At 35.7% G+C, this 12,867-nt stretch overlaps 1 protein-coding gene across 1 annotated transcript in view; it reads right to left on the bottom strand.

Annotated features, from left to right (window-relative positions):
• The window catches only part of ANXA10 (annexin A10), a 137,359-nt gene that overhangs the window by 14,917 nt on the left and 109,575 nt on the right, over positions 1-12,867 (bottom strand). Inside the window, exons 6-8 of the mRNA XM_077771929.1 lie at positions 7,752-7,865; positions 6,176-6,266; positions 4,670-4,749 (exon numbers count right to left, since the gene is read on the bottom strand). Of these exons, the coding sequence (XP_077628055.1) occupies positions 4,670-4,749; positions 6,176-6,266; positions 7,752-7,865 (285 nt within the window). The remainder of the gene's footprint in view (positions 1-4,669; positions 4,750-6,175; positions 6,267-7,751; positions 7,866-12,867) is intronic.

Below are 12,867 nucleotides of genomic sequence, written 5' to 3'. Positions count from 1 at the left end.
TCTCCTCAATTTGGGGCAATTAATATCTCACTTCCTCAGCAATGTTTCCTTTGGATTTTTTTATTCCTAATTCAAAATAGACAATAACTTGGGCACATACGCCCACATAATAAGGGTAAAAAAAGAATTAAAATCCATGTTGCCTGGCAATGACTGGATAGTTAGTGTTCCTATCAAGTATTTTTATTCATCATTTAATCTGCTCATATAAAATGTGTGTGAAGCACAATATGAAGTCTTTAATCACAGTAAACAGGTATTCAGGAAAACTAGACCTCCTGTGTTTGATTGGACATGTTAATCTACCCCAAATGAGGAAGATAGCAAAAGGCATAATAAGAAAAGCAAGAAAATGAAGTAGTAATTTAAATTTGCACACTGCCTTTGATAGATTAGAGGAAAAAGTTATTATTAATGGTCATTTCCTCACTTTAACTATTTTTGCATACAGACTTGTTCTAGACAGGGTAGAGACAAATCTTAATGTTTATCTTGAGTGAAGTAATGCAATACTTTAACTTCAGAAACAGAGACAAAGTTGTCCATTTTTTTAAAAAAACAAAGCTTTGTAGACTTAAAATAATAGAAATCTCTGTAAGGTAAATATTTGAATTTATCGTTTTTGGGAAAAAAATCAGCATATGGCCATAGGTCTATTTTCCTGAAGAGCTGGGGAATAGTCTCTTTCCTAACCTGAAGTTTCCTTGTTTCCTTTTATTCTTTAATCTTAGCTGGGGCATCAAGAATTCTAACTGCTTTCCCTACTGGAAGACGGCCAGTAGGACACTCTGAGTAATAAAAGAGAGGGATTGTTAATTGCTTTTTCTTGCCTAAATACATGGTCCTTGCCTCCTGCTGAGTTTTCTGAGTTTCTTGTCTCACTTCAGCATATATTCAGGGTACATCTGATTGATTTGATCGATACAAACTCAAAGAGAATGGAATTAAGAAATGAATTTTAATTATTTATTTAATTATTTTTAATAAGTCAGATTCTCTTAATTTAAGTCAAGTGTGAGGCACTCACTATGTTTCTTTCTATTTGTTGTGGCAAATTAGCACGACATGTGCAACTTAATTTTCTTCCTCCTTACATGGAGATGGTAATAGTTAAATCTTCCTGTCATCTCACATTCTGCCAAAAATTTCCCCGTGGCTCCCAATTGCTTACAGGAACCTCATCAACCTGGCATGCCAGCCAGCAATTTAATCAGACAATTTTTCCTATTTAGCAAGAGTCCTTTGAGCAAGCCTGCATGCTCAAGCAAGACCTTTCTACTTACGCTGAACTACCTCATTCCTCCTCCCCAGGTGTGCAAATGATGTTCCTTTTCCAGAACTCTCATAGACCCATTGTATATGAAGCCTCTTCTTTTACTTCAGCAAGCATTGAACTTTATTCACTCAGACTTTTAAAAGAATTTGTTCTTTGTACCATCTATTTCCAAAAAGTCTGACTTGCTTTCTGTGTATCATATACAGAGCCTAGTTCTAAAACTGTGAAGTTACATAGGACATAGTTTTCATGATTGGGAAACTACTGGGAAAGGAGGATAGGCAAACACATCCCACATTAGGTGGTAAAATAGAATAAAAATACATAAGATGGCCTTAGAGGACAGCAATTCCTATGAAGTGGAAGAAGACTTTGAAGGGTATGTTCAGTCAGAGGCCTGATGGGAAATCATTATTCCCATACTAGTTTTCATACCAGCATTTTTGAAATTCACTTTGTTGAAACAACTCAACAATCAAACAATCAATCAATGAAATACAGGTAAATGTCGGACAATTATTTTTTTATACACACATGCTTTATGTAGGCCAAAAGCAAAGCAGAAGGTATAAGAGATTAAAATAGAGTTGGGTTTTTATTTATCTCATATGAATTAATTATGCATGATAAGATTAGCTATATAGATATTACAAACATAGCTAATATATTCAGATTAATGTTGTATAATACATACATAGTATATGGTATGATGAACATTATCATTCTGCAGGTTAGATTAGAAGCAGGGCCAAGAAACTTTCACACAGTGATCTTTTAAAAGATCCTTTAAAATGGTGACATGTCAAAAAACATAAAGCGTGGATAAAAATCAAAGACATTTATTTTTAAAGTACTGATAAGAAATAAGGCAGAACATTTTGTTTGTTTCTTTGTTTATATATCGCTCTCCTTTTGGAAATTCTCTTTGTGCCCAATATAGGCATCCGTCATCCTTCCATCCTCTGTTGCTCAATGGCCTGCCGTCGTTGCAGTTTTTAAGTCTCATTTTCACACTGATAGCTGATCACCAAGCTTATTTCATTGTCTCTGAGGACAAAAAACCGGACTATATTTTACAGCCATCCTTGATATTAAGGGGAGTTGGCTGACGGAGGCCTAGCCAATGAAATGTGAGCAAAAGTGAAAGATATCACAGTGAGGCCCATAAAAATTCCCATGAATAATTCTCCACCATCTTTCTGCTTCTGTAGATTGTGGACTGGCATGATGAAATTAGAAGCAAGGTGTGAAGATGGATTAGCCATGAGGTGGGAAGAGAATGGGCCCCTGAATCACTTTTTGGAGAGCTACAATCTGATCAGGAGAACCTGTTCTGGTCTTCATGTGAGCTTGGGAACTGGCATTTACTTTATGCTTTTGGTCATGTGTTACAAGAAAGAGATGAGCTCAGTAAATAATGGGCTGGTGTGCAAGCCGGAATAAAAGAGGTAGAGAGAAAGTCCGGATATTTGGTGTCCCTAACAGTTAGAAAGGGAAACCGCTGATTCTAAGCAGTGTAAGCTGGGATGTGAAGAAAGTTTGGAAAGCAAACACTTTTTAAGACTCAGCCCTGCAGCAACTATCTGACTAACTTCATTATCTGAGAGGACTTTCAAGGAACTGGCTTTTAGTTGTGAAACACAAGAGGCACAGTCAGGGAGAGTACAAGGATGCAAAGACATATGTCTAGGAAAGAAGTTTGGGTATGGCTAAGTGGTATGCAGTATTTACTGGAAGCAATTACGTTATACTTCTTCTACGTTTCTTAGTGATTTACATTTCCAAGGACATCACAAATCTGGATTAAAGAAAATCGAACTATTCAAGCTGCAAACAAACTGCTGGAGGTCTACGTTTGCCAAAATTGAGCTGTGAAAGAAATATAAGCCTAACAGAGGATCTACTCCACAGCACGGCTTCAGATAAACCTGAATAGGACAAAAGGCAAGGAAGAACATCTCAGAGTTTGGCAATAGTGATAGAAATGTTGAGGCTAAAAAAAAAAATTCCAGGAACTCATAGGGACAGTTGGTACCAGAGTGGCTCAGAGAAAAGGAAGAAAGGACATTCCACGGTCCATCCCATGTTTTCACCTGTGGATTCTGGCTCCTCACCTGAGTGTGTGGGGCCCTGGACTCCTGAAGGGCCTCAGGCAGCATTCTTACCCTACTCTCCTCCCTCTTGGGTCTTTCTCCGTCTTTCTATGTATCATTCTTCCACCTTTATTCCCTAGAAGGGCTATCATTTACTATTTTGTCATTAAAGATAATGAAAATCTTTCTTAATTTTACATCTTCATGTACAAAAGCCTATCTACCTACAATTCTTGGTGAAATTTTATGCTAGTTACCGGATACTCAGTTATGTTCTTGACATAAAGAGAAAAATTTTGGGGGATCTAGAAATGCTTGCTTCATCTCACACACACACACACACACACACACACACACACACTTATACAATGTCAGACCAAGCCAAATACTGGTTTGTAAGATATTTTTCCTGGCTTGGACATCTAGGTCTTCTTTTGCTAGTAAAGAACTGAACATCCATTTTCTTCACATTCCTGAGTGCCTTTGCTGAATTGGATGACAGGTATATAAGACAAAGGTTAATTATACCTAAAAGTATTGTTATTGTTACAATGCTAATATGTGGGATGTTTTTCACAAATATTAATTGAATAGAAATAATTAAATACCACTTAGCCAGTACAGAAAAATAAAATGTGTCAAATTTTAATTTGAGGCAGTATTCCTTTGTGTTCGTGTATAGTACCACAGAATTTTCCAAGGCAGAGCTAAGGATCATATGCTGGCATGTGGGAGCCTATAGAATTCAATTCAAATTCTGGATTTCTACTTATTAGCTTTTTAGACAGAGAGCTAGAACCTAATAGTTTTTATTTTATGTTATTTTTATTTCTAAAGTGCTTAAAAGAATATTTATATTATAGTATTTTGTAGTTATTAAGTGAGAAACATGCTACTACTCGGCTATACTAGGATCTCAGAAGTTAGTATGCACCCAATCTGTTTAGTAGTTTTAAAAAGTGGAATCAGAATTATAATTTCTAATTAGGTTTATAAATTGTAACTTATATTTTAAATCTTTTAACTACCTTATAATGTGTAAATATGTATATGTCTATAATCATAATCATCTTAAATGTAGTAGATCTTTTTTGAGACTAGAAATGGTGTATTATTCATATTTGTTTATTTCTATATCCAAACCAAGTTTCTTTTATAGTGCTTGGAATTTAGCTGGCATTCAGTGAACATTATTATACAGAATTTACTGTTAAACTGGAGTTTTCTGTCCTATTTTTTGAAAATGAAACATATATATTTTTTAATAGTGCAAAATGGCGTGAAGTTTTGAAGTTCATACCTGGACCAGGTTCATGAGAGTATCTCTGAAGTGTCCTGAGGTCTCTGAGTAAATGTCCTCTTGAAGGTTGCTGTTGTATTCTGGGGAAAAAAACCTTCCATGTTAAAGGTGTGATTTATTATAAAACCACAGATCAGTGTGCTTTGTATAAATTAATACTATTTCCCTAGTTGTGGGTGGTAAGTACAGGAAATACAATCAATCCGTTGACATCTCTTTGTCTTGAAGCCAATTTTCTAAATAGAAATGTGATACCTAACAGTAGCAGAGGCACAGGTCTGTTTTCTTAAAATACAATTATCTTTATTCCAAAATTGAAAAACACCATTGAAATTCATTTCACTTTCTCTAATTCTCAAAATTTGCTCTTATGCATTCTATTTCCAGACTACTACCCAGTCCAACACTTTTCCCAGGTGCTCTGTCTCATTTTAATATTTAAAAAAATGTTTATTTATTTTTGAGAGATAGAGTGCAAGTGGGAGAGGAGGAGAGGCAGAAGAGAGAGTGGGAGAGAGAGAGAATCCTAAGCAGGTTCCATGGTGTCAGCACAGAGTCCCGACGCAGGGCTTGAACTCACAAACCCCCAACTCACCATGAGATCATGAACTGAACTGCAGTCAAGAATCAGACACTGGTTAAGCTTCTGACTTTGGCTCAAGTCATGATCTCATGGCTTGTGGGTTCGAGTCCCATGTTGGGCTCTGTGCTGACAGCTTGCAGTCTGGAGCCTGCTTCAAATTTTGTGTCCCTCTCTCTCTGCCCCTTCCCCACTCACGTTCTGTCTTTTTTTTCTTTCTTTCTCTCTCTCAAAAATAAACATTAATTTTTTTTAAAAAAAGAATCCGATGCTTAACCAACTGAGCTACCCAGATGCCCTTCATTTTAATATTTTAAGTGAAGGTTCTTACTTCATTCCCATGGCAAATACGCCTTGTTTTTGTTCTAATGCAACAGAGCTGTCTAGAATATTTTCATGACATTCAGTGTCAGGCAAAATATGAAGCAATGCAATTTAAGGCATTAGATCTTTTTAAAAATGAAAATAGTTAATTTACCTACTTTTAAAATGTGTAAAACTTTGATTTTGTGATAGATCACAGTGATGAGACTTAGGTAAAGTGAACTAGTTACCCATATTTGTAGAATTTGCTAAGTGCTTATTGCCCATTGCTTTATTTTGTTTATATACATGGTCTCTTCTGGGTAAGAGACAAAATGCTCCTGAACCATGGTGCTGGGTAACACTCATCTCATAGAAACATGTAATTCTTTTCCTGGAAACTTTACTTAACTTGATTATCTAGAGAGCGGTTTCACTTTTGGAAACCCAATCATCAGGTTTACTCAGTGAGTTAATTGCTCTTGAGTAAATGACATTTCAAATTTAAGAGTGTCTTAGAAAAAACCTTTTAGAATACATAAACTGAAATATTCTGTGTGCTATTTGAAAAATACAAAGTTTATATGTGTGTACAATATATGTACATATGTATATTTCCTTACGCAAATAGTAGGCTTCTCGCATCTGGAAAATTTCTCCATTTGTTCTTGAAGCTAAAATATCAATGAGGCAATTCTCTTCAGTCCCTGCTCCCTGTCATACAAAGAGAAAGAGAAAGGCATTTGTATTGGGAATAATAGTGCATCTTATGTATAATAAAGATTTACAACGTTCCTGGTACTCTGAGAGATGGCAGAGAGGAAAGAAAGGACGTTTGGGATAAAGATAGGTCTGACTCAGTTCTGGCTCTGCTATTTACTAGCTGCCTGACCCTGAAGAGATATTAGTATCTGAAATCCTATTCCTTCATTTAGAATAAAACAACATGGGAATTTCTAAATAATGTGGAAAAAGATGTTTGAACAAGGCTCATGGCACTGATATTTTTGCTGCTAGAATATCAGTTCTCTGGAAAGCTGAAGTTAGAACATGGGTCTCCTAGTTTCCTAAAGATGTTTCAGGGACCACTCCCAGCCTCTCCCTAAATGTGAAATTTTGTACTTTTGGTCTAAACATTGGACAGGGTGCTTTTTATGATCTCTTAGAGCTACAGGCACAGATTTTTTTCTCTGATTTTTCTCTGTTGTTATAAAGACAACACATCTTCCAGAAAGTGTTAGAAATCCTTACCTTTTCATGTACTATTGATAAAATATAACAGTTTATCTAAACAGTAACATATGACTTCCTTTGTATAGTTGTGGTCACCTCATTTTGCAAGAGGTAGGAATTGCCATATGCAACTCAAAAAAAGCAGTTAGTTGAAATTCATATGAATTTTATACAAAGTCTATTCTCATCTGCAAATATGATGGCCCAAATCCAGGTTCCCTTAATTTTTTCCCCTTTCCTCTCTCCTGTCACACATTGTTCGCAGATTGTGTAATCTGGTCATTGGCAGGCATCGTATTGGAATGACCACAACAGTTATGCAGGTGTTTAATATCAGCAGTTGGAAAGATGTTAAAAAGCCTCTTGTACAGCATCCCTAGCCAACAAAGTCTCTACCAAATCTGTACTCAATTCATTTCATGGAAATGACTTTTCTGTAAAGAATTATAATACTTCAGAAGTAAAAGTCTTATACTTTGGAGCAATACTTTTCAGAAAGGAGTAACTTAAGGTCACAAAAATAAACCAAGATGTCATCTATATTTTGTCTCTGATTCAGTATCCCATTTTTACTTAGTGAGTCCAATTTTAACAACTAATTTGAAGAAGTTCACATGCTTTATAACATTTTGGCTTGATATATGAATACGTACTAGGGAGAGACAAATATGGACAGCTCTGGGAGCTTATTTCATTTTTTCTTTTGGTTGTTCAGCATAGAGCTTGGTCAGTGGATCTGAGTTTGTACAGCAAAACAATAGGCTGATCCTGGCTCCCAGGCTCTAGAAACCCCCTCTTCCTAACAGTGTCACTTCTCCTGAGCAAATAAAATACACTGTTTTATTTTTGCTCAAATATTCTCTACCCCATCCCTGATCACATACAGCAACATCACAGGGCAGTTCTCTCTGTACCGAAATATTTCCCTACACTTGTTAGAGGTATATTTTTGTATCTGAGCAGTACCTTCATGGCATGCCAGAGTTCGTGAGCATCATAAGATGGCGGTGGGTACATGAGGCCGACCATGACATCTTTGAAGTGATCTGAAAGCTTCTCCTTCAGTTCACCAATTAGGTCCTGTGGATGGAAAGGTAAATACTTTTATTGTATTAGGTACTAACTTTACAAGAGAAATGGGACAGTTGCAGAAAGTCTTTTACTAAGATTTCCTTTCCTATGTCATTTCGCCTAGTAACAAGCCTGGTTTTGGATTACAGAATGGATGGACCTGAAGGTTTGAAAATACCTTATGTAATCACATCTCTACCTGAGAGGTCAGCTACATGGATCTTGTTGTCATGTAAATACAGAATGATCTTCGTTCCTTAATCCCAGCCCCAACTTCTCTGTTGATCTTATTATGAAATTAAGTAAAATTTGAAACCTATAAACATTATAGTTGAGAGTTCTTAGTTTTCTTATGTGGAATTAATGAAACATTAGTCCTTAAATGAAATATACATTTTATTTTATCATTGCGGTATCTTTTAGCAGGAGTTCATGATTATACTATTGCCAAAAAGCTTGTGTAAATGAATTGAGTGATCTAAGAACTTTCATCAAATAGCCATGGTAATACATTTGCTTAAAATATTGAAAGTTAAACACTTCAGGAGAAAAACAAGCATACTGATTTTTAGTTTTTGGAATACAGATTATAGAACTATGAAATTGATCATTTTAATTTTCACTTTTATTTTAGTTGTGTAAATATTTAAAAACATGTATGTTAAATGCATTTTTGTAAGTTTACAAAGATATCTGAAAGATGTTTAAAACTTCACATTTCTTGCTAAAATATATAGAGTATATTCAATTGTACTTTAAAAAATATGCAATGTTTTAGTTCTGAGGTGATTCAATAATAGAATTCAAGTAAAAGATGCCACTAAGACATAATGAGCTTAATTGAAATAAAAACAAAATAGTGATGATTTTCATTTTATTTAGCGTTATCTGACAACACCATTCCTATGTTGTGGATTTTCTTTTTTTTAGCAAATAAAAGCATTTATCCATAAGGTGGTAGCCAGTTATACAGAAAATCTATTGAATTTTTCCTAGGGTCAATGCAATCCATTTAATGAGCAATTAATAAATGACCAGAGTTGTGTCAGGTGCTTGGAGTAAATACAAGAAGCATTAGATCTCCCCTCCCATGGAACTTACATTCTATTTCATTCCCTCATTAGGCACCACTGACTATTTATAATTTCTTTACGAAATAGTTAAGGGGATGTGAGCCAAGCTTTCTTCTAGGTATTGGGGCTACATCAATGAATAGAATATATTTAAACATATGAGTTTGTGATACATTCTTATGCACACAGGAGCTCAATAAATGTTTTTGAGTGAAAGATTGCAGTTATCCAATACTGTTTGATTTAATACCATTTCCCAGACATGGTGGTAGGTGCTGGAGAAATGCAACACAGAGTCTGTTTTCAAGAAGATTCACATTCCACAAACCCAGAGATAACATAAGTAAAAATGTGAGCTAATATATTTTCCAAGGCTTTCAATATCATTTTTCACATAATATGATCCTAAAGCAGTACTACTGTACAAAACAGGAATTCAGGTAGGAGATCAGAATGGATTTATAGGATTAGGGAACCAAGTTACATTTGGACAAGGAAGGACAAGTAGCCCTGTGACAGGAGATAAAGACGCCATTTGTACGGCGAACTTTGTGTGTCACCTTGGTTGGCCCACAGTACCCAGATATTAGGCCACACATTATTCTAGAGGTTTCTGTGAACATATTTGGTAGATGAGTAAAACATTAGTCTCCAAAATATGGGTGGCCCTCAGCCTGTTAGTTAAAGGCTTTAATAACCTAACCTCCCCCAAAGAAGAGAGACTTCTGCCTGCAGACTGCCTTTGGAATTGAACTGCAGCTCTTCCTTGAGTCCCCAGCTTGCTGGCCTAGCTGAGAGATTTTGAGCTTGCCGGTCACCCCACTCATGTGAGCTAATTCCTTAAACTCTCTCTCTAGATAGACAGAGATCACGTCGCTTTCTTTGGAAAGCTTTCCATTACACTTTCAAGAAATTTTGAGCTCCTTAAGGTTGCTATAAGGTCTTACATGATTTGGACAGAGAGTAAGTGTGGGAGAGGGAGTGAGGGACAGAGAGATTTTTTTTCCTGTTTTTTTTTTTTTTTTTAATCTGTGGGAGGAGTAATGTGGGTCCTGATAGAAGGTGAGGCCAGGATGGGCTGGGATTTGCTGAGTGTCAGGGGTGGCTGGGAGAATGGCAGAGAGAGGCCTGCAGCGCTATGGCCGTATCTCTCTTCACAGAGGGAGCCCCCTCCCGGGATCTCTGGGTTCTAAGAGAGCCAGGAGCCTATACGAAATTCCTGAGAGAATAAACACCTGGTGCCCCAGGTAGGCAGACCCTCTTCCCAGGCTTGTCGGTAGGGAGCCTTGCTCACGCCACCATCAAGCAGATAAGTACAGATGTGCATATGCTGTTGGTTCTGTTTCCCTAGCAACCCTGGCTAATCCACATTCAAGAAGGTAAGTCAGTCAGTAAAAGACAAGTGCAGAGGCTGGGGAAATCCTTGTATCTGTGTATGGGTGTTTTCCTATGGGATGTGAATAAGTCAGTCTGTAGAGATTAGAAGATCCACTTGAGGAGAAGATGAGTATGAAATTAGACTATGGCACAGAATTATGTGATAACTGGGTCTTGGCTCCTGTGGGAACTCAGGAACCATGGCAGCTTTTGTTGACAAAGGAACTCTAAGCCTGTGTTCCATTAGTTCACCAAATAATTACGGTTTCTTAAAATGATGATTTTTTTTTTCTCATTGTGCATCAACAAGACACATGCATCTTGATTAAAATATTACCTATTTTAACTTTAATTTCAACTGCTTAAAAATTTTAAATGTAGTATCTTTTAAATAAAGAAGCCTGTGCCCTTAAAATTATCTCCATAAATAATTTCCAATTATTTTGTTGCTTTAAAAATCGAGGATACAATACTTCTTTTCTCAATGGTCTCTTCCAGACTAAAAGAAAAAAAAAACTTTTTAAAAAGAAATCAGATATTCATGTAGGGAATCTATGAGAGTCTGCAACAGACTCAATAACTTCTTTTTCTTAAAAAATTTCTAAGTAATTTTAATCACTCTTCCTCTTCTTCACCTTTAAGTCAATTCTACCTTGCATAGGTGTTTTAAGGGTGAAGTCAATAGGTGTGGTACTTGGGTCTTGACAACCTATACTCAAACTTCAACTTTGCCCTTAAGATCATGCTTTCTGTCCTAGACATGGAAATAGAGAATTTAACTCCCTGATTATACTGTCCTGGCCAGGATTTCTTTGCTTTCTCAATACTATGCCTGTTCACTGTCTCCCATGCCCACCTATAGCTCCTTCCTAGTAATGAAGTCCTTGCTAGTTGGACTAGCACATGACTGAGATGTTTCCTTCAATGTGGCTTGTGATATGCGTCTTCAAGAATCTGTTCTCTCACTACAACACAATTAACTTCATAACTAATGATAAAAATATATCTAAAGAATCTGAAATACTTGGAAATTAAAAAATATACTTAGACACGATCCAAGGATCAAATAATAGATCACAAGGAAGTTAGAAAATACTTTCAATTGGATGACGGTAAAAATGCAACATGTTAAAATCTGTGGAATGCAGCTAAGATAATGTTTGAAGATAAATTTTTAGCTTTAAATATTTATACCAGAAGAAAAACATATGTAATAAATGATCTAAGATTCCACATCAAAAATACTAGAAAGGGTAAATTAAATTCAGAATAAAAAACGAAGAAAATAATAACAGGATCAGGACCCAATACAACAAAAAATTCATAAATACTAAAAACTGTCAATAAAATAAAAATCTGATTCTCTAAAAAGATCAGTAATGTTAATAAAATTCTAATCAGGCTGATGAAGAAAAGAAATGGGTGCCTGGATGACTTTTTCTCAGGTCATGATCTCATGGTGTTTGGATTCAAGCACCTTGTCGGGCTCTGTGCTGACAGCTCAGAGCCTAGAGCCTGCTTCAGATTCTGTGTCTCCCTCTCTCTCTGCCCTTCCTCTGCTCATTCTCTCTCTCTCACAAAAATACACATTAAAAATTAAAAAAAAAGAAAAAAGAGAAAATACAAAATATCAATACTGGGAATGTAAGAGTGGCTTGTACAAATACTACAGACATTAAAGGAAAAAAGAAATATTATGAACACATTAATAACACTAAATTGTATTAATTAATTAGTCTTCAGGAATAGTAATTAGTGATTTGTCATTTACATACAACACCCCGCACTCATCCCAACATACTCATTAATGTCCCTTTGCCTATTTAGTCCTCTCAACACCCCTCCAGCAACCCTCAGGTTGTTCTCTGTATTTAAGAGTCTCTTACGGTCCATCTCCTTCCCTGTTTTTATCTTATTTTTGCTTCTCTTTCCTTATGTTCATCTGTTTGGCTTCTTAAATTCCACATAAGAGTGAAATCACATGATATCTGTCTTTCTCTGACCTACTTATTTTGCTTAGCATAATACACTCTAGTTCCACCCACGTTGTTGCAAATGGCAGGATTTCACTCTTTTTTGATTACCGATTAATATTCCATTGTATATATATATGCCACATCTTCTTTTTCCATTCATCAGTTGATGAACATTTGAATGCCACTAAATTTTAAAACTTTGTTGAAATGAGCCAAATTCTCAAAAGATACAAAGTATCAAAGAAAACTCAAACAGAATATTATACTCAATCGGAATTTCCTTATGTTAATTAAAGAAATTAAATTCATAATTAATTCCACCTTGCCATTCTTTAGACTCCAGTGCAATCACTAATAAAATCCAAGATAGAAATCAAATCAACTTTATACAAAATCTTGTAGCGATAGTAGATGAACGATGACTTCTCACTTTAATTTATGTGGCCAGTATTCCTTTAATACTGAAATCCTAAAAACTTCACATGCAAGGAAAATTGCATGTTGATATCCCTCATGAAAACAGATGCAAAAAAATGTGGTGTATTCACATTTTGTAAACAAAGTCCTTCAATATGTATAATATGT

The sequence above is a fragment of the Crocuta crocuta genome, unplaced genomic scaffold, assembly GCF_008692635.1.
Source record: "Crocuta crocuta isolate KB4526 unplaced genomic scaffold, BGI_CrCroc_1.0 scaffold429, whole genome shotgun sequence".
NCBI classification, from domain to species: Eukaryota; Metazoa; Chordata; class Mammalia; order Carnivora; family Hyaenidae; genus Crocuta; species Crocuta crocuta.
The sequence above is the reverse complement of the archived record's forward strand: the minus strand, read 5'-3'. Positions and strand labels throughout refer to the sequence as shown.